The following is a 19,610-nucleotide window of genomic DNA, read 5'->3' as shown; positions in this document are numbered from 1 at the left end:
CCCCCACTCCCTAGCAGACCCAGCGCTCCCTCACAGCCTCCCTCCAAACCTTGCGCCTGGCCTCACATCAAGGATGCTCCCAAGGCACAGCCCAGCCTCACTATCTGAGCAGGTCTGCACACTCCTCCTCCACCTGCACCCACATCACCCAGGCCTCCGCCGGCCGGCGCTCCCACCAGTCACACTCCCATACCAGCAGCACCCCAATCCCCTCCACCCAAGATGTGGCACCCGCAACCCGTGCCCACGCTCCACACGCAGCTTCAGCTACTTCTGACCCACGTCCACCTATGGCCACAGCTCCACAAGGCAGTTTGGGCTACTTCTGACCTGCACGGGGATCACCGTCCTCACACCCCGCTGCCTCCCACCCGCCGGAAAGCACCACCTCCCTCGGCTGGCAGCAGGTGCCGGGGCCGCCAGACGCGCGCCCCTCTGTGGCTGTGTAGCCTTCAAGGTCCCTTTCCTGGCCTCGGCAACCTTGTATGGCCCCTGAGAACCACCCCGTGGGTGGGTGGGCCAAGGCCTGGAAAGCTCTGGTGGGGCCCTACCCCACTACACTGAGCCCCGGCCCGGGCATGCCGAGCACAGAGGCCAAACTGCCCGATTTGTCCCGTCCTCCCAAACAGGGCCCTGTGCTGCCGGGCAGCCCCGCTTCACAGCTGGCACCACACAGGCCAAGCCCAAGTCACTGTGCCCCGGCCCCTCACCTGTGCGGGCTGAGAGCCTCCTCTGGCCTGCGCACTGAAGGGACAGCTGCCAGCACTGTCCGCCCTGCTAACGGCTTTTGGTCATTTGCTGGTGATGTACTATACTCTGAGGAGAAGAGCAGCACCCTTGGGCCCAGCTCCTCAGAGCCACAGGGCCCAAAACACACTTGTGAATGAATGAATGAATGAATGGGTAAGCAGCATGGCCGGTGGTTCTGGGCAGAGTGGCCTAACACCTGCTCCCTGGCCTTGTGGCCCCCCTTCCTAGACGTTCGGGGAAGCCAGGAGCACTGGTGGGGTTTACAGAGCAGAGCATGACCCCTCCCAGCAGGCTGCCAGCTGCCGTTGGCAGACACCCACACTGCCCAGCCCACACTGCAGGGTCCCCCACAGGCGGCCAGGAGAGCCCCTCCCCCCACCCTCAACCCAAGCCCAAGGCCGACCAGACCTGGGAACTAGACAGAACAGGTTCTACACAGAGGCAGCAGCCCTGGCTGAGAGCTCAGTGCATGTGAACTCCAAAGAAAACATGAATCACTCACCGTTCATCAGTTCAAAGCAGGCCTGCAATTACCAGGGGCTGGGCTCTCCCCTCCTCCGGGATAATTATACACGTCTTAATGCAATTACGGGCCCTACTTTTTATATTAAACAGGAGGGGCCCGACTGAAGAACCCACCATCTAAACTCCAGCCTGGCCCTGGGCGCTCCCCTACCTCTCAACAGAGGCTGCCAGGAAGGGACTGGCTCTGGGGCCCAGGGCTGCTGGCCAGGATAGGGGATCCGCAGTTGGAATCCTCACACCCCACCAAACAAAGACCAGCACGGAAACCTAGGCCACTTTCTCCACCTTAAGCAAACCAGATTCCAGGCTCGGGCAGACTCAAGGTCACACAGCTGCCCCAACAGGTCAGGGGCCAAACCCAGAGTTTCCTCAGAGACCCCAAGCAGACTGGCGACCAGCGAGGGCTCAGCTCCCCCAGGGCCGGGGATCTGACCAGGAAGAAGTGCCCTTGCGGTGCTGGGCGCTGGGGGCCACGCTGGCACTGCTGTGAGCAGAGCCGCCTGAGCCACGCTCGTCAGCCACGGGCGCTGCTACCCCCGCCTCAGGGGCCTTGTCACTTGAAATGGAGGAGAACGAACGTGGGGAGCGGCCGAGCTGGGCCACTTCTGAGCACAGAACAGGGGTGCAAGCCTGCTAGACCTGCGGACGGGGCAGAGAATAGTGGCTGACTCCCCAGCATGCAGAGTCAGAGTCAACCCAGGAGGGTCGCGCCTGTCTGCGTATGGACAGCAGGGACAGCAGGGCGCTGGGCCAGCTGGCAGCAGGTAGGGGCCGTAGCCTCGGGGGCTCCACCCCCAGATGGGACAGGACGGGACCGGTCATCAGTAGAGCGTACACTGCAGCGTACTGGTTTCTCCCCATGGCTCCTTTTGAAACACAAAGACTCCAAAGCCCCCCTCACTGGGGGGGAGCCCTCTGCCAAAGCCCTCCAGCTCTGGGGTCAGGTGGGGCTTGAGGGAGACAGGAATGACAGTGCCACCTGTCCCCAGGATCCCCATCAGCAGTTGGGGGAAGGGCTGCCCCAGGTCGGAGGTCACAGGAAGTCCCAAGTGGCCCCCTCGCCACCAGTCTGGTGTGCTGGGTACTTGGGCATTGGAGTCCCGCTTCTCAGAACAACAACACACAAGCCTGCTCTGTGCCTTTCAGGCCTCTGAGCAGGGGCCTTCCCGGGGGCTTTCAACAAGCAGGCAGCCGCCCGAGGGCCGCGGCTTTGTCCACAGGCACCTGGCTGGCTCCCAGACGCTCCGTTTGCGGTGCCCCCCAGGCCTCCTCCCGCGCTGTCGCCTGGTCTGAGATGCCTTTCCTGGGCCCCACAGGGCCCCTCCTGCCCTCTGGCAGCCTACCCCTGAAGGAACCCCTGCACCCCTGCCCGGGGCTGGGTGTGCCCAGAGCCAGGTAGTCTTGGCGTGTCTGGTCCTGCACACTCCAAACCAGCAGGCAGCCAGGGGGCCTGGCGGTGCTGGGGGCGGGGGGCACAGGTAGAGCCCCACCCGGCAGGACGGGAGACCCGCACCCTGGAGCTGGGGGTCAGCACCGGGACCCCGCGGCCGGACCCCCGCCGAGGGCAGCGGCAGGCCCCCTCCCCCCGCCGCCCCTTCCTTTCAAGGGGCGTGGCCCCAGCACCCCACCGAAAAGCCGAAGGCGGCTCCGGGCGCGCGGCCGGGCCCAGCACGGCCCTCACCCTCCCGGGCCGCCCTGGGGTCCGGAGGGCGGAGGGTCTCCCGGGAGCTACCGTCCCCCTTGCCGGGCGGTGCGGGCCGCCGCCGGCCCCGCCGCCGCACGCCAGGCCCGGGACGGTCCGGGAAACCAAGGGAAGCCTCCGGGAGCGGAACGACCCCGGCGAGGCCCGGCGCGGGGAGGCCGAGGCGGCCTCGCGGGGGCACCGCCCCGCCCCCTCCCCGCCCGGCGGCGGCCCGGCCACCCGGGCGCCCCTCCCGCGCCGGGCCGGAGCGGCGGGCCCCACCGAGCCCTCCCACTTCCACCCGGGCCCCGCGGGCCGGCGGGGCGCGGCCCCCACCCCCGCCCGGCGCCCGCGGCCCTGCCCGGGCCTGCCCGGCGCGGCGATCGCCCGCTGCCGCGGTCCGAGCCCGCGCGGCCCGGCGGCCCGGCCCGGCCCGCGCACCGCAGGACCCGCCCCGCGGGGCCCCGCAAACTTTCTCTCTCGCCTCGGGGCGGGGGCAGCGCCGCCCCCGTCGCGCCGCCCGGCAGCGATGCCCCGCGGCGGGCCGGGCGGAGGGGGAGGCCGGGCCGCCCGCGTCCGGGCCTGGGGCCGCGGTCCGACCTGGCCGCGGGGACGCGGCGGCCGCGCCCGGACGCGGGCGGGCGCCCGGCCGGCGCCGCAGGGACACGCGGGCCGCGGACGCGCGCGCCGCAGTCCCCCGCGCACGCCCCCCGCGCGCCCGGCGCCCCGAGCCGCCCGCCCCGCCCGCGCGCCCGCCCCGGACCCGCGTCCGCGCCCCGACCCCTCGCGGCCGCGCGGCCCGGCCTCCCGGGGACCCCGGCCCCCCGCACCCGCGCGACGCCGCGGGGAAAGTTGCGCCCCGACTCACCCGCCGCCCCGGGGCGCGCCCCGCCGCCGGCCATCGCCGCGCCCCGCCGCCCGCCGCGCCGCCCGCCCGCCGCAGGCCCGCCGAAGCCGCGCAGGCCGCCGCCGCCGCCGCCGCCGCCGCCGCCGCCGCGCCCGGGCTCCGCTGCGCCGTCGCGCTGCCGCTGCCCAGCATGAATGGGGCGCCGAGCGCCGCGCGGCTGCAGACCGGCCTCGCTCTCGCCGCCCGCGGAGCGCCGCGCCGCGCGCATGCGCCGCCCGAGGCCGGGGGGCGGGGCGGGGGCGGGGCGGGGGCGGGGCCCGCGGCGGCCTCCAGGGGGCGCTCGGCCCCGCGCCGCGCGCGCGCCGGGGTCCACCGCGCGCCTTCAAAGGGCGACGCCGCCGCCCGGTTAGGGCGCCGGGCACTGCGACCCCCAAGGCGGGCGGCGGCCTCCGCACCCGGGGCTGGGAGGCCGATGGGAGGCCTGCGCGGGACGAGGCCGCCGCCCGGTGCTGCCGGGCCGCGCTCCTGGTTACGTCTGCGGGCCGGGCGGCGCGGGCCGCGGGGCCCCGGGGTGCGGGTGCCGGGGTGCGCGGGCCGCGGCCCGCTGGGGCCCCGGGGTGCGGGTGCCGGGGTGCGCGGGCCGCGGCCCGCTGGGGCCCCGGGGTGCGGGGCTGCGGGGCGAGCAGCCGGAGGCGCGTGACGGACCCGGGCTGCGCTTCCCTCCGCGGGCAGCGGGGCGCAGAGCCGCGCCCGAGACGCCCCGGGCCCCGCGCCCGGCCGCCGCCGCCTCCTTAGGCGGCTCCTTCCCGGCGTTCCGGGGCTGGCGTCCGCCCGCCCCGCACCACGCGCCCCGCACCGCGCGAGCCTTTGTGCGGCTCGGTTCCGGCCGTGATGGAAACGGGGTCACGCACGTGCGCCCGATGCGGGGCGCGGCGCCGCCCTCCGCGTGCGGCCCTCCGCCCTTCCCCGGCTGCCCGCGAGCGAGGCCCGGGCGCCGCCGTGGGAGGAAGGCCGCGCTGGCCCGGCCCGGCCGCCCCTGCGGCCCCGGGCTGTGCGGCTTTCGGCCGGGAGGGCGCAGGCGCGGGCGGGCCGGGCTCTGCCCCCTGCGGGCCGGGCGCGGGGCGTGGGGCGCTCGCCCGCCGCCTCGCCCACCCCTGACGCCCCTGAGCTCGCTCGGCGCGGAGGGGCCGGCACACTTGCTGACCGGATCGCACCTCGGCGCCTGGGCCGCGCTGGACCCCGTCCGCCCACCCCCCTTCTCTCCCGTCTGGGGCGTCAGACTCAGCTGACCCGCAGCCTCCATCCGTCTCCGCACAGTTGCCCACTCACAAGCTGTGGACTCCTAGGAGAGCTCCTCTCCTCTCCCGACACCCTCTGCACCCAGCCTTGTGGGTCCTTCTAGAAAACTCCAGAATGTCCTTCCTTCCCCAGTCTGGTCCTCCCACCTGGCCTGCTCTCCCTGCTCCTGCTTGGTCCCTCCACTCGGTAGATGGCAGCAACAGGAGCCTTCAGAACGAGGTCGTGATTACATAACCCTCGCCCACCTCCCCAGGACCCTACCGCTCATCACACACCCCGCAGACACGGAGGGCCATGTCAGTGCTGGAGAACCCTCATGTCCAGGGGACCACGGGTCTGCACATAATAAAGGGAAGGGAAATACTTGTAGGAGACAATGGAGTAGGCTTTCATGACCACTTCAAGCTAGGGAAAGATCTCCTGCAAGACGTACAATTGATCTGTATCTAGAATATATAAAGGATTCCAAGGGGTCAACAGGAAAAGGCTACCACCCACTACAGAGAGAAGAGAGACCCGGGGCCTGAGGCATCTCCAGTTCCTGGACCCAGAGTCTGACCCCAGCAGCACTTCCTTCTGGTTTGTCCAGGCATCCTCGTGTGAGCGCACTAGACCCTGAAATTGCCTTTCCTGATGCGACCTCTCAGCAGGGCTGGATGGAGCCGGGTCCAAGGCTGCGGCTCTCCTCACACCACAGGGAAGGGAAGTGAGTCAGCTCAGCTGCTTGGCTTGCGGGCTCTTCCCCCTGGGTCTCCCCCATGGGCTCACTTCTGCCTGCCCTGCCCAGTTCAGAGGGTGGAGGCCTGGACCGGGAACCGATTCTGCTTGGGCTTCCTGCCAAGGAGGATGTTCTCCATCCTTTCCCATCCCTGGCCACTGGAGCAGCTTCAGGGCCATTTCTACATTTGTATGACTCAGCACTTCCTGCAGAGGTGGGGTTGGGGGGGCCTTCCTCCCTCCTTAGGCAGCGCCACCAGGGGGTCCAGGCCGGTCCTTAGCCCCCAGGAACATGACCCACCCACCCTGGTGCCTGACTCAATGGCTGGAGGCCACCCTGATTCCCCAACTCCTGCCTTTCCCCAGGACCAGGACCATCAGAACCCAGCACAGCCACCTTGTCCCTCGCTCGCCACCTCCACCTGTGACTGGTGAGTGCAGGTCCTCCTGGCCACCAGCTGCCACCTCTGCCTGCCACTCAACTCTCCACCTGTGACCCAGAAAGATGTGAGAAGGAAAGGGGGTCCTCCCCCAGCAGATGCTCCAGGGCTTCCTCTGATACCGCCGTGCAAGGGCACATGTACACGTTCACATGCGTGTACACTCACACGCACAAATAACATGCACATAAAGCACACGTATGTACACACTCAAACATGCATGGCCACAGTCATTCACATAAACACCCTTGTGTGCATATGCACACCACATACCTATGGCCATTCTGCCCTAGCAGTCACCAGCCTTGCCCCTCCCGCCCCCCAGGCCAGATGGACCACTGGGCTCCCCCACGCTCCCTGCTTTTAGGGCCAGGGCCTGCAGCCTGTGGCATGGCACAGCCCCTGGAGCTCCCTGGTGTCTGGGGGACATGCCTGCTATGGAGCTCTCCATGTGGAGCTCTGTTCTCATCTTGTCTCACTGTCTTGTGGCTCCGAGGGGTTGTGCTGTGCTCCTCAGCCCACAGAAGCCGCTGATGGCGGGCATGGACGCTGGGTGCACCCACTCCTGCACCCCACCGGGCCACTCTGGGCAGAAAGGGGACGGGGGTGGGCAGCACAGACGGGTCCTCTGTGCTGGGGGCCTGAGGCAGGTGCTCACAAATAGCATCCTGACACCCCAGGGCTTTGCCCGGCCCTCTGCTAGCCCAGGGCTGGCACTGCAAAAGTGCCCTCCTGGCTGAGGCTTCTGCCCTCACCATGTCGTCAGGCGCTGTTGGCTGCAGGTGGCAGAAACTAACTCAGCTGCTTCCCCACTCCAAGGGCATTCCCTGGCTCAGGTGAGCAGTGGTCCAGACCTGCAGGATCTCTGCACAGCACAGAGTGCCAGGGCTTCCACTCTCCCCGGCTGAGCTGGCCGAGTTTTCCCCACAGAAACCCAGGGCATTTAGCAAGACACAGGCCCAGCCAGGAGTGGTGGCTCACAGCTGTCATGGGAGGCTGAGAGTAAGAGCACTGAGGTTGGAGGCCAGCATGGGGAAATAAACTGAGAGGTGATCTCAACTGATGAAAAGCTGGGTTCTGTGGCTCATGCCAGGCATGCTGGCTACACAGGAAGTGTAAACAGGATTGCAGTCCAGGCCAAAGCCAAGGGCACGTTCAAAAACGGCTAGGGTGTGGCTCAAATGGTAACGTGTCTGACCATCAAGTGCAAAGTCCTGAGTTCAAACCCCAGCACCACCAACACAAACATCAAAGAAGCAGACTGTGCCTGGATGCAGGGCCACACCCTCACGCGCTGAAGGCCCTGCACCTCCGCCCTGCTGTCCTCCCTCCCGGTGTCCAGCAGGAGCAGGAAGCGGGAGGTGGGAGACTGCCTGTGAACTTCCCTGTGGGGAAGGCCCGTGACGGCCCGGCCATCACGTGAACATGCCCTGGGGGCGGGGGGACTTCCCCAGGCCTGCCATGTCTGGTCTGTTTTCTAGAGCAGACGCAGTTCCGCGGTTCCCGTGCTGCTCCAGCCTCTGTCACACTGCGGATCAGCCACCTGCCCTCAGGACCCAATGATGCCAGCAGACTGCACTTGCTCCATCCCTCATTGCTTCCGTCCCACCACACCCTGTGCCCGGCCGCACCAGCTCATTCCAAAGACATCACACCCCAGGCTTCCCCATTCAGAGCCTCCAAGCGGAGTCTCCCAGCTCCAATTCCATTTTCCAGGAAACCCTGATTGCAGCACCTGATCCAACCCTAGTAGCTTTCCTGCCTCTGTTCAGGGTCTGCCCGGGTGGGCCCGGACTGTAACACTGCTGCTGGCCACTCCCAACAGTGCACAGCACCGAAGGCAGCAACACAGCTGCTTCCCCACGGGGTCTGCCCCTCCCCCAGTGCCATGGGAAGGGCTCGCAGGGCCTCATCCTGGGGCTGACAGCCGCACAGCGAGACCGACGGAAGGAAGGAGCTGTGAGTGCCGGGCCACACAGAGCCGAGGGTACCTGCACGGTACCTCGAAGCCATGTGTGAGCAAGGAATGCCTGGCTCTGTCCACCCCCACAGACATGCGCTGCCCCCAGAGTGGAGCCGGCCACCTTAGGCCACTCTGTCCCCAAGGACAGGAGCCCCTAGTCACCCTGGGCCGCTCTGCCCCTCTCCGGAGTCGGCCAGCAGGAAAGCCATGGTTGGCTGGAAGCTGACTGAAAACACGCAGGGGCGTTGGTGGGAAGCTGACGGACACGGCGGGCCCCTGGGAAACACAAGGCTGAAATGGGAGCCAGAGTCTCAGCGCTCAACACCCCAACACAACTTTGGGGAGGCAGTCTTGCTCTGGGGTCCTGATTGGTCCAAATGCTCATTCCTCCCGCTGTAGACTTCCAGGGCCTGGATTCTGGGCATGAATCACTACACGCATAACTGCTCTGAAGATGTAACCGAGTGAAACCGTCCCCAGGAAGGAGGGCAAAGCCGGGGAAAGGAGAAGCAAAGGTCTCCTCCTGTGCCTTGTGCAAAGTGGGGTGACATGCCCTTAACCCTAGTGACGCAAGGGGCTGGGATCTGAGGACTGTGGTCGGAAACCAGCCCAGGCAGACACATCCAAGAGACTCCTATCCCCAGTGAAGCAGCAAAAAGCCAGACGAGGAGGCCTGGCACAAGTGGTAGGAGTATCCGTTGTGAGCGAAAGAGCCATGTAAGAGCTCAAGAAGTTCAAGCCCACTGCCAGCACCAAAGGAAGCAAAAACAAGAGCAAACCTGGGAGCAGGAAGCACAGGGGAAAGGATCCGGCAAGGCAAACAGTGGGCATCTTCTCTGAAGTTTTCTAAGTTACATTTGATAGCTGAAGCAAAACATTTAATATTGTCCACTGACCCGACGTTTGTAGAAGAGATAGACACGGTGAACACATTGTGAAGACTTCCACGTGCCACTCTAACTGGTCAAACTCGAGATAGACTGAATGGAGGAGACTGTGAAGTTGAGCAGTTTATCACACACACACGCACACACGCACACGCACACACGCACACACACGCACGCACACACACATGCACACGCGCGCGCACACGCACACACACGTGCACACACGCACATGCACGCACACACGCACGCGCGCGTACACACGCACACATGCACATGCACGCACACACGCACACACACGCACACACACACACGCACACACACGCGCACACACGCACGCACACACACGCACACACACACATGCACACACGCGCGCGCGCACGCGCGCACACACGCACACACACGCGCGCGCACTCACACACGCACACGCACACACGCGCGCACACACACACGCTCACACACACACACGCACACACACACGCGCGCACACACATGCGCACACACGCGCGCACACACATGCGCACACACGCGCGCGCACACACACGCGCACACACACACGCGCGCACAGACACGCGCACGCACACACGCGCGCACACGCACGCACACACACACACACGCACACACGCGCACACACGCACACGCACACACACACGCACGCACACACCCGCGCGCGCCCACACACACGCACACACACACACACACTCACACCTCCCAATAAGCACTGGATATCTACACAGACAGAATGAAACACTGTGTGTAAACAAAAATGGAATGATAAAAATATGTTCAAGTAACCACAGAGAGGTGGGTAAAAAGAAAACAGAGGAAAAGTCAGTAAATCAGAAACAAAGCAAAAGATAAAATGGTGGACTTGAACCAGATCAACATATCAGTGATTTCAGAAAACATGTCATATATGATTCTACTTATATAACTTTGTTGTTGTTGTTGTTGTTGGTCGTGGGGCCTGAACTCTGGGCCTGGGCGCTGTCCCTCAGCTCTTCAGCTCCAGGCTAGTGCTCTACCACTTAAGCCACAGCACCACTTCCAGCTTTTTCTGCTTATGAGGTGCTGAGAAATCGAACCCAGGGCCTCATGCATGCAAGGCAAGCGCTCTACCACTGAGCCACCTTCCCAGTCACTTACATAATTTTTTTTTTTTTTGGGTCAGTCGTGGGGCTTGAACTCTGGGCCTGGGCGCTGTCCCTCAGCTCTTCAGCTCAAGGCCAGCGCTCTACCACATGAGCTACAGCACCACTTCCGGTTTTCTGGTGGTTTGTCCGAGATAGGAGTCTCACAGTCTCTCCTGCCCGGGCTGGCTTTGAAACGCGATCCTCAGATCTCAGCCTCCTGAGTAGCTAGGATTACAGGCGTGAGCCACCAGCGTCCGGCTACATAATAGATTTTTTTTTTTTTTGGGTCCGGTCATGGGGCCTGAACTCTGGGCCTGGGCGCTGTCCCTCGCTCTTCAGCTCAAGGCTAGCACTCTACCACTTGAGCCACAGCGCCACTTCCGGCTTTTTTCTTTTCGCTTATGTGGTGCTGAGGAATCGAACCCAGGACCTCATGCATGCAAGGCAAGCACTCTACCACTGAGCCACCTTCCCAGCCTACGTAATATTTTTTAAAAGATAAAGTTATAGAGTTGGAGGCTGGGCTCAGAAGCACAGACCTGTCCATCCCAGCTGTCTGGGGGGAAGAGATCAAGAGGATTAAGGTTTGAGGCTAACCTGGACTATCTCAAAAAGAACCAAGAACCAGAGCAAGAAGGCTGGAGGTGTGGCTCAAGAGTGCTTACCAGGTATGAAGCCCCAAATTCAAGCCCCAATATAGCCTACAGATACAGATGTGTGTGTGTGTGTGTGTGTGTGTGTGTGTGTGTGTGACAGACAGACGACAGACAGACGACAGACAGACGTCAGGGGTCTTGCAGTTCAGTTATGGCTGGGTGGACCCCGGAGGCTTGCCTGCTGACAATCCTCTCGTGGAAGCATGCTGGCACTGGGAGTCTGGGCCTCTGGGAGGTGAGAGGGAGTGGGGCAGGTCTTCAGGGAGGAGCCCAGGGCTGAATCCACTCCGCTCCATCAGAAGGAGGACTGAGAGCAGGGGCACACACACACACCCCTGCCTCCTGCCGGGAGTTTCTATGCCGCCCCAGCCAGCTACCATCACCACACGGTCCAAAACTCTTTTCTGTTCTTTATGGTGGTACTAGGGTTCGAACTCAGAGCTTCAGGCTTGCTCACTCAGCCACAGCTCCAGCCTGACTTGGGTATTTTGAAGATGGAGTTTCTCAGACTTGTCTGCCAATCCTCCAGATCTCAGCCTCCTGGGTAGCTAGGATTTCTGGAGTTGGGAGCCACCAGTGCTTGGCTAGGCCACTTTTCTTTATAACTCAACTAGTCTGTGGCAGTGGGCAGTTGGGGAGCAGTGGGGGGTTGGGGGCGAGGCATGAGAGGACCGATGTGAGAGGGGACATGCTGTTGATGGTGGCACCCGAAGTCTGCACATGGGAGATCAGGCACAGTCACCCACACACACCAGTACCAGTGCTGTTTCTCACGTTTTATAGGTTGTAACTATTGGTGGCCTTGAGCTCTCTCGACTCTCTCCTACTTCCTGTGAATGAACAATTATAACTATTTCAAAATAACACAACATGCCTGTGCACTCACAGAGCCCAACTTGGCTGCTCTCCTTGGAGCTCTCCTGAGCTCCCCACAGGCCAGCCCCCCCCCGCCCTCCCCCCTCCCCACAGAGGCCTCATCCTTGGTGTGAGGTGCCCCTCCCAGGCCTCACTTGAGTCCGCTACTGTGCGCATTCTCTGCATCTTCATCTTACCTGTTTAGCTGCGATTTTCTCAGCACCCAGAAGGGAAGCTCCCCAAAGCCAAGGACCTCATCTCTGTTATCAGGGGCACAGCTTGTGACACGAAGAGCGCTGAGGGTTTGCGGGTGCACCTGCTACCTGTGGACACGTGCCGGGTTGCCCTAGATTGCGGCTGGTGGGGCCTGTGAAGGCGGCGCTCACCGCACGGGCTGTCTTTGCGGCTGGCGGGGCCTGTGAAGGCGGCGCTCACCGCACGGGCTGTCTTTGCGGCTGGCGGGGCCTGTGAAGGCGGCGCTCACCGCACGGGCTGTCTTTGCGGCTGGTGGGGCCTGTGAAGGCGGCGCTCACCGCACGGGCTGTCTGCCCAGGAAGCCCCTTGGGGCCCTTGCGCACGCTGTGTCTGTGTCTCTGTGGCCTCCACACAGGATCCCACAGCACGGCGCTTTCAGGGCAGCTGGCCCTCGGGCCAGCCAGCTCCCATCTCCTGCAGGCCAGGGGAGGAGGGCAAGGCAGGAGGTTGGGAGGTGCTGTGCCGCAGTGCTGGGAGGGCACCAAGCACTGCCCCTCCGCCTGCCCTGCCTTGGTGGGGCAGACCCTGGAAAGCACGTCTGCCCGGGGTAGGCAGGCACAGGCCCGCCCGCGGAGCTCCAGAGCCTCTCCCTGGCCGAGGCCGCCTGTGCTCTGCCCCAGGCACCAGGGTGGGTGTAGGGAGGAAGGGAGACCTTGGGTTTTCCACTACCCAGGTCCCCCTCTACACCACCCCGCCTGGCAAGCATAGTCCTCAGACAAGGAGCCACCACAGAGACAGACCTTGGGTCGGCAGGCAGGAGCTCTCCACGCCAGGCTGACACAGGGCCGACGCGGGGCTCTCCCAGCGCCTGGCGCTCTCCCAGCGGCCCGCGCTTACCCAAGCGCCGTGCCTCGCTGCTTTCTCTGACACAGCCAGGCTTTGCACAGGGTGTCTGGACACTTCCTTCCCCGAGGTCACCCTGCTGATCTCAGCTTCGGCCCTGATGCAAGTTCTTCTCCTTCTAGGACTGCCCTGGGCCCCACCCCCACTCCAGAGCCTCAGGAGCAGAGGCATCAGGATGCACCTTGTGCTGCCTGAGTGGAGCCGGGGGACACAGAAGGAGGGAAGGCATGCCAGACATGGTCACAGCACCCTTCCCAGACGTGTGCTAGGCTAGGTGCCAGGCCCTCGGGCACAAGCCTTTGGGAAGGAAGGAGCAACAGGGCCGGCCACAAGAGGGACAGACCTGAACAGAGCCGCGGGGCCCGTTGCCCAAAGCCTCGCCCCGGCTGGAAAAGCGTTTTTGGCTCAAGGGACAAACATTAAAATGCCATTCAAAACACGTAAGAGCCAATCAGTGGGCACGAGACATCAACAGTGGGCAGGGCAGCACAGGTGTGGCTGCTGAGCCTCGTTCTGCTTCCTCCCAGCCCGAGGCCCCAACAGCATCAGGCTTCAGGCAGGTCTGCATCCAGGGGCTCCGAGAATGTCACCAGGCCTCTGCTTCTCAACTTGACCTTCCTCCCTGCGGTTTTCAGATGTGGTCTTGCTATCTGTTGGCCAGGGGGACCTTTGGCAGGTCCTGGCATTTTTGTTGTCACGAATGACACTTCTCCACAGCCGCCAGGAGGAAAACTCAAGACCTTCCCTAACCTAAAGTGCACTGGGGCCGCGTGGGGCCACGTGGGGACACGGCACCCTTTCCCTCAAGTTCAAAAGGGATTTTAATGATTGAGATGCTCACTCATTACCTGACTTACGTAACTGTAACCCCTCTTCATCATCTTTATAAATAATAGATGCACACTTTTCGTTAAAGAAAAAATAAGGGGCTAGGAAGGTGGCTCAGTGGTAGAGCGCTTGCCTTGCATGCATGAGGCCCTGAGTTCGATTCCTCAGCACCACATAAGCAAAAAGAAAAAAGCCGGAAGTGGCACTGTGGCTCAAGTGGTAGAGCGCTAGCCTTGAGCTGAAGAGCTGAGGGACAGCCCCCAGGCCGAGTTCAAGCCCCACGACCGGACCCCCCCCCAAAAAAAATCCAAGTCATTTCTAAAAGGATGTTCAATGAGGTAACCCCTAGGTCACCAACGCAGGAACCAGTGACAATGTTGGCTGAGTATGCTGGCTTCTTTTCCTTTTTGTGCTAGTCCTAGGGCTTGAACTCAGGGCCTGGGGACTGCCCTTGACCTTCCTTTGCTAGTGCTCTATCATTCTGAGCCACAGCACCACTCCTGGTTTTCTGGAGGTTAATTGGAGATAAGAGCCTCACGGACTTTCCTGCCCAAGCTGACTTCCAACCTTGATCCTCAGATCTCAGCCTCCTGAGCAGCTAGGATTACAGGCATGAGCCACCAAAGCCTGGCCTCATCTTTTCCTTTTAAGAGCAGATTTGGAGCTGGGCAAGGTACCTCACACCTGTAATCCTAGTTACTCAGGAGGCTAAGATCTGAGGATCACGGGTTCAAAGCCAGCTGTGGCAGGAAAGTCCATGAGACTCTTATCTCCAGTAAACCACTCAGAAAACTGGAAGTGGCGCTGTGGCTCAAGTGGTAGAACACTAGCGTTGAGCTGAAGAGCTGAGGGACAGCGCCCAGGCCCAGAGTTCAAGCCCCATGACCAACAACAAAAAAAGAGAGCAGATTTAGGGGGTAATTGAGCTACCTGAATCTTTCTCCTCCATCTCCTCTTCCTCCCTCATATATAAGTTTCACAATCTATGACAGTCACACACAGACTTGGTAACTGCTGCAGACGGGAGCCCTGCCCATCCCCCCCCCCACCGCCCTGCCCATCCCCCCCCCACCTGCCCCGTGGATGAGCTCTTGCGTCTTGGGTCTTTGATCATCTACCAATGGAGTCCTTGCTACCAAGGCGGACTCACCTGGTGATGCAGTCACAGGCCACTGCGTGAGTCACGCCTGGCCTCCTAAGTGTGTGTGTGTGACTTGCTTCCAAGCAACAGAGGGGGAGGGGAGGCCGCTCCTCTCTGATGGCCTCCTGTCGCACGCGAGATGCCCCGGCTGGCTTGGAAGCTGTGAGCTCTCCTGGAAAGCCTCGTCCTGAGGCAGAGGACAGCTGGTGGCCACCAGGAGCTGAGCGGAGTCCGAATGACACCTTCTGCCTAAGCTGAGCAGAAACAGCCAGGTGAGCCTGGCAGAGCACCCAGGCTTCAGGAGACGCAGCCCCACCGCAGTGCGGCCCGTGATACCGAGGGGACCAAGCTGGGCTGTGCCAGGGTACAGACTCCAAACCGAGTTGCAAGCTGCCGGGTCTGTGGTCCTTGGTCAGGAAGACATAGGAAGCAGACACAGCCATGCGAGGGACCTGTGACTTCCTCCCACGTGGAGGGTCCTGGGCTCTGCTGTATACAAACCAGGGCCATGAACTCTATGTGCGCCGAGCGTCTGGCTAACATGAAGACCAGCCTCCTGGGTGTCAATCCAGATGCGACTGGATTGGTGCAAACCATCTTCCCGAGGGGCTTGCACCAACTCACATGGCAGTGTGGCAGTCCAGGCCGCTCCCCTCAGTCTTGCCAGCACCTGGCTTCCCATCCTTTCCTGTCCAGCCACCGGACGTGTGCAGGAGGGCTGAGTGGTTTGTGTAATGGCTCACATCTTTCTTGCTGTACCGTGGATGGAACCCAGAGCTTGCACACAGTGGGCAAGCTCTCTGCCACTGAGCTACACCCCCAGTTCATGCTGGATTCCCTTGAGTTTTCTGACCTCCTGCCCGCCGCCCTGCCTCCCATCTGTCCTTAAATCCCTAACTGGATGTGTAGGGAGACAGAAACTGTCTTTAAAATGTGAGAATGACAGACACCTCATGGAGTCCAACGGTAATGGTGATGCAGAGGAAAGCAGAGCTGAGAGTCAGGAGAGCAGTTCCTAGTGATTGTGTCTCAGCTCCTAGATCCAATAGTGCCAGAAGCACAGCTTCTCAACTGGGTGACCAAACAAGCCAATTCTTTTTTTTTTTTTGTCCATTGTGGGGCCTAAACTCTGGGCCTGGAGGCTGTCTCTGAGCTCTTCAGCTCAAGGCTAGCGCTCTACCACTTGAGCCACAGCACCACTTTTGGTCTTTTCTGCTTATGTGGCGCTGAAGCATCGAACCCAGGGCCTCACGCATGCAAGGTGAGTGCTCTACCACTGAGCCACCTTCCCAGCCCCTTTTGTTGTTGCTTCTGAGTCAACTGGGGATCTGACTGACCTAGGCCCTGAGTGTGCTCACACCACGACTCTCCCCAACACTGGCCCTCTGGAGAGCCACCAAGCTTGGGAAAGGAAATGGGAAAGGAGGCGCCGGGGAGCTGAGTCCTAGGCCCCATCCCTCCTGGACTGGCCCACCCCCTGCTTCATTGCCGAGAGCGTTCAGAGGCTGAGTAACCATGTAATTGGCTCATCCGTTCCATAGTCAAACTTTGGCAAATATGTTTTTCATAATTAGTTGATGTTTATTTAACAAGAATAACCAGCCGATTAAATTTAATGAGGCAGGTTAGCATGTATAAGGTAGGAATGCTTTTCTTTAAGAGCAACCTGGTCTCCCTGGTCCCAGACCTGGGGAGATGCCAGGGCTTGCCTATGTCAGGTGTAGTAGCCCTGAGGGAGATGAGAATGCAGCCCTTCCTTGGGGTGCCCCGTCTGCTCCTCCGCTTCTTGGTGTCTGACCTGTCTTCCTTGGTGTCGGGGTTTCTCAAGGACACGGCTTTCCCAGGGCTGCTTCTGCTCTTCTCCAGAGAGCACGTGGAAGGCGGTGACAGTACATGGTCTCCGGGCTCTGAGGGCGCACGCCCCATGAAGGAGGGAGGCCCCAGCTGCTCTGATGCCAGTGGCTGTGAGCAGCTGCTGGCACTCCTTGCCCCTGCCGACCGTGTCTCACCTGCTTAGCAGACAGGGTGAACACCTGGATTTAGGAGACTGAGGCTCTGTGAGGGGTCAGGTGGCAGAGACTTCAGGGCCCAGAAGGGTTAAAGGGAGAAGCCTGGCCCTCCACGCTCTGACCTGTGGCTGGAGAAAACCAGGAGCTCCCTTCACATTGAAGAGCCATTCGGGGTTTTGTGTGTTTTCTCTTTGTTCTGCTTAGTTTGGCCCAATGAAAAAGAGTTGGTTCTAAACATATCCATCCCCGTTGCCGGAGAAAAGCACAGTGTGGACTGGCTTTTCTCACAGTTTATTTTTTAATCCAAAGAAGGGGTTCACGCCTCCTTCCTTAGGCAGAGCGCACGCTGACACCCCTGGCACCCATGCCTCGGCTTGCCCCGTCCCGACGGCTCGTCCACTCTTGGCATTCATGTCCTCCAGCTACGCCACCCTCTCACCTGGCGGGCCTGGCTAGGCCCTCCAACCCATGCTGAGTGTCACCAAGGCTCTGCGCTCCTGACAACCCCTCTCCCCTAGGCACATCAAAACAGACCTCCAGAACCTCTCTCCTGCTGGACTCCAAGCCAAGAGAAGGTGGACATGGTACCACCCTTGCCCTGATAGCCTAGGACACAGTGACAACGGCAGCACACTGGCTCCTGCACCGGGGCTGGGAGGAGGCTGTGTGACCCTGGTCAGGGCCCTGGGATTGCCAACTCCGCTCAAGGAGGACAGGGAGGGAGAGGGCAAAGCTGGGTTGTGGCAGTGTCAGGCTCCAGATCCCGGAGTGAGCCAGCCACCCCCCCCCCAATTCCCTCCAGGCTGGGGACTGCAAACAGCCTGTATGCCCACCCAGTGCCAGCCACAGGGCCTGGTTTTGCTGGGGGCTCTTGGCAGGCCAGGCCCTTCCTGGAGGGAGGACTCGGGTATGGGGGGTAGGCTGTCAGTAACACCCCAGCAGCAGGTTCTCCGGAAACCAGAGACCGGGGCACACACATGACCACAACCACTGCCACAACCCGAGGCCATGGCCTCTGGCTGTCCCTTGAGGAAAGGCTCAGAGGTTCTGGCTGCGGTGGCCCGCAGGGCTCGTGTCCAGTTTGAGTGGGTCCTGGGTGCACACCCTGGACCTGGTAGCTGGGTGAGACCCCGCATCCTCACGCGCACGCCCGCTATGCATGTGGCAGCAGTTGCTGCCTTTATTCGGCCAACTGGCTTCAAGCACTGTAGGCCTTCTGGAAGCAGCACACAGTGGGACCACACGGAGTCTACACACTAAAGGCTTTCCGTGTTTCCCCCAGTGTGCCCCCCGGGAGGTCGCTCCTGGTGACATGCCTGCTGCCGCAGTGGGTGTCCTGACCCCCCTGCCTCCTCTGGGTGCCCTGTGCCCTGGTGTCCGTGCTGGCTCTGAGTGCCCACGGCCACACTTGCAGCTGGGGTGGCCAAGTGGCGGGGGCACGACCGGTCTGTCCCGTCTGGCCCATCCCGGGCTCATGGCCCCACCCATGAAGCCTGGCTCGGGCCTGTCTGCTGCTGCCGGACCGCTTCTGGCATCAGTGGTGTGGAGAGGATACGCTGTAGACACGGATGCTAGGGCTTACCTTCTGGGGAGGCAGCGAGGGGGAAACGCTGTGGATCCCCTCGGCAGAGCAGAGGAAGGCCCTGGCTGTCCAGGTGCCCAAGTTCTGCCTGGCACCCAGCCAGGATTGGCAAGTATTGGATGGGGTTCAGACTTGGAAGCCAACCCCAGCTACTATGCTGTGTGACCTTGGGCAAGTTACCCACACTCTCGCTGCCAGTCTTCCCATCTGAGGACTGCAGTGGCAGTAATTACCCCTGTAAGGCTGTGTGAGACATTAAACAAGTGCACACTGATAAAGGCAATGCACCAGGCATGTGGTGAAAATCCAATAATGCTAAGCTTGATTATTAGTACTATTCTCTGCAAGCTGCCCATGATCTGGCGAGACAAGGTACAGAACATACAGGCCACGTGCACAGCCAGCACAGGCTCACACAAGCTCACTCTTGAGCATGCACATGCATGTCTGCATATACACTGTGCACACACACCTCCCTCTATCCCGACAGCCACAGTCAGGCCTGCGCCTGGCTTCTCAGACCCCTCCTTTCCAGCAGGGGTGGGGCAGTGGGCAGCACTCGGGCATCCCTGGCCTCGGGCAGGGAGACACACTGATGGAGGCTGGTGGGCAGGACTCAGAAGCTGGAGGCTGGCTCCTTTCTCCACCATGGGCAGCAGCTCTTCCTTCTCTCCCCTGAGCAGGGCCCCCAGTGCCTCTTCCTTTCGTCCCTCCAGCCCCAGTGGGATGAGCACTCCCTTCCCACCACAGCCCAGGCTGCGCTACCTCACCACCTCAGCCGCCCCACGGCAAACCCCCTCCCTCTGCCCTCAGTAAGCGGGCTCCTGCGCACGCTCACTGTCAGCGCTGCACATACCTGTTACACACCCCATCCCATGCAGCGTCTCCTCTGCCCTCAGTAAGCGGGGCCCCTGCGCATGCTCACTGTCAGCGCTGGACATACCTGTTACACACCCCATCCCATGCAGTGTCTCCTCTGCCCTCAGTAAGCGGGCTCCTGCGCATGCTCACTGTCAGCGCTGGACATACCCGCTACATAGCCCATCCCATGCAGTGTCTCCCTGACTTGATCTTCTGTCATGTGTGGTCACATGCAGGTACAAAGGTGTAGAGACACAAGGGCACACCATGCACAAGTGCCCATACATATGTCTTCCTACCCTCCCCCCACCCCCAGTGGTGTGTACAGGAGAGGGGCCAAG

General features: G+C 62.0%; 1 protein-coding gene across 1 annotated transcript; it reads left to right on the top strand.

Moving 5' to 3' along the window:
* Window positions 1–1,996: 1,996 nt before the first annotated feature.
* LOC122108117 (basic proline-rich protein-like) lies at window positions 1,997–12,123 on the top strand. Its single transcript, XM_042680087.1, has 6 exons — window positions 1,997–2,039; window positions 2,882–4,083; window positions 4,214–4,881; window positions 6,186–6,250; window positions 8,085–8,218; window positions 11,956–12,123. The coding sequence occupies exons 1-6, from the start codon at window positions 1,997–1,999 to the stop codon at window positions 12,121–12,123; spliced, it is 2,280 nt and encodes a 759-aa protein (XP_042536021.1).
* The last annotated feature ends 7,487 nt before the right edge of the window (window positions 12,124–19,610 follow it).

The sequence above is a fragment of the Dipodomys spectabilis genome, unplaced genomic scaffold (assembly GCF_019054845.1).
Source record: "Dipodomys spectabilis isolate Male_0828 unplaced genomic scaffold, ASM1905484v1 ptg000054l, whole genome shotgun sequence".
NCBI classification, from domain to species: Eukaryota; Metazoa; Chordata; class Mammalia; order Rodentia; family Heteromyidae; genus Dipodomys; species Dipodomys spectabilis.
Note: the sequence above shows the minus strand (reverse complement) of the source record. Positions and strands in the feature narration are given on the sequence as shown.

Coding starts and splice junctions, on each gene's coding strand:
- LOC122108117 (XM_042680087.1), top strand. CDS start 1,997: ATGGACAGCAGGGACAGCAGGGCGCTGGGCCAGCTGGCAGCAG. Junction 6,251..8,084: donor GCCACCTCCACCTGTGACTG/GTGAGTGCAGGT, acceptor CACTCCCAACAG/TGCACAGCACCGAAGGCAGC. Junction 8,219..11,955: donor ACCGACGGAAGGAAGGAGCT/GTGAGTGCCGGG, acceptor TTACCTGTTTAG/CTGCGATTTTCTCAGCACCC.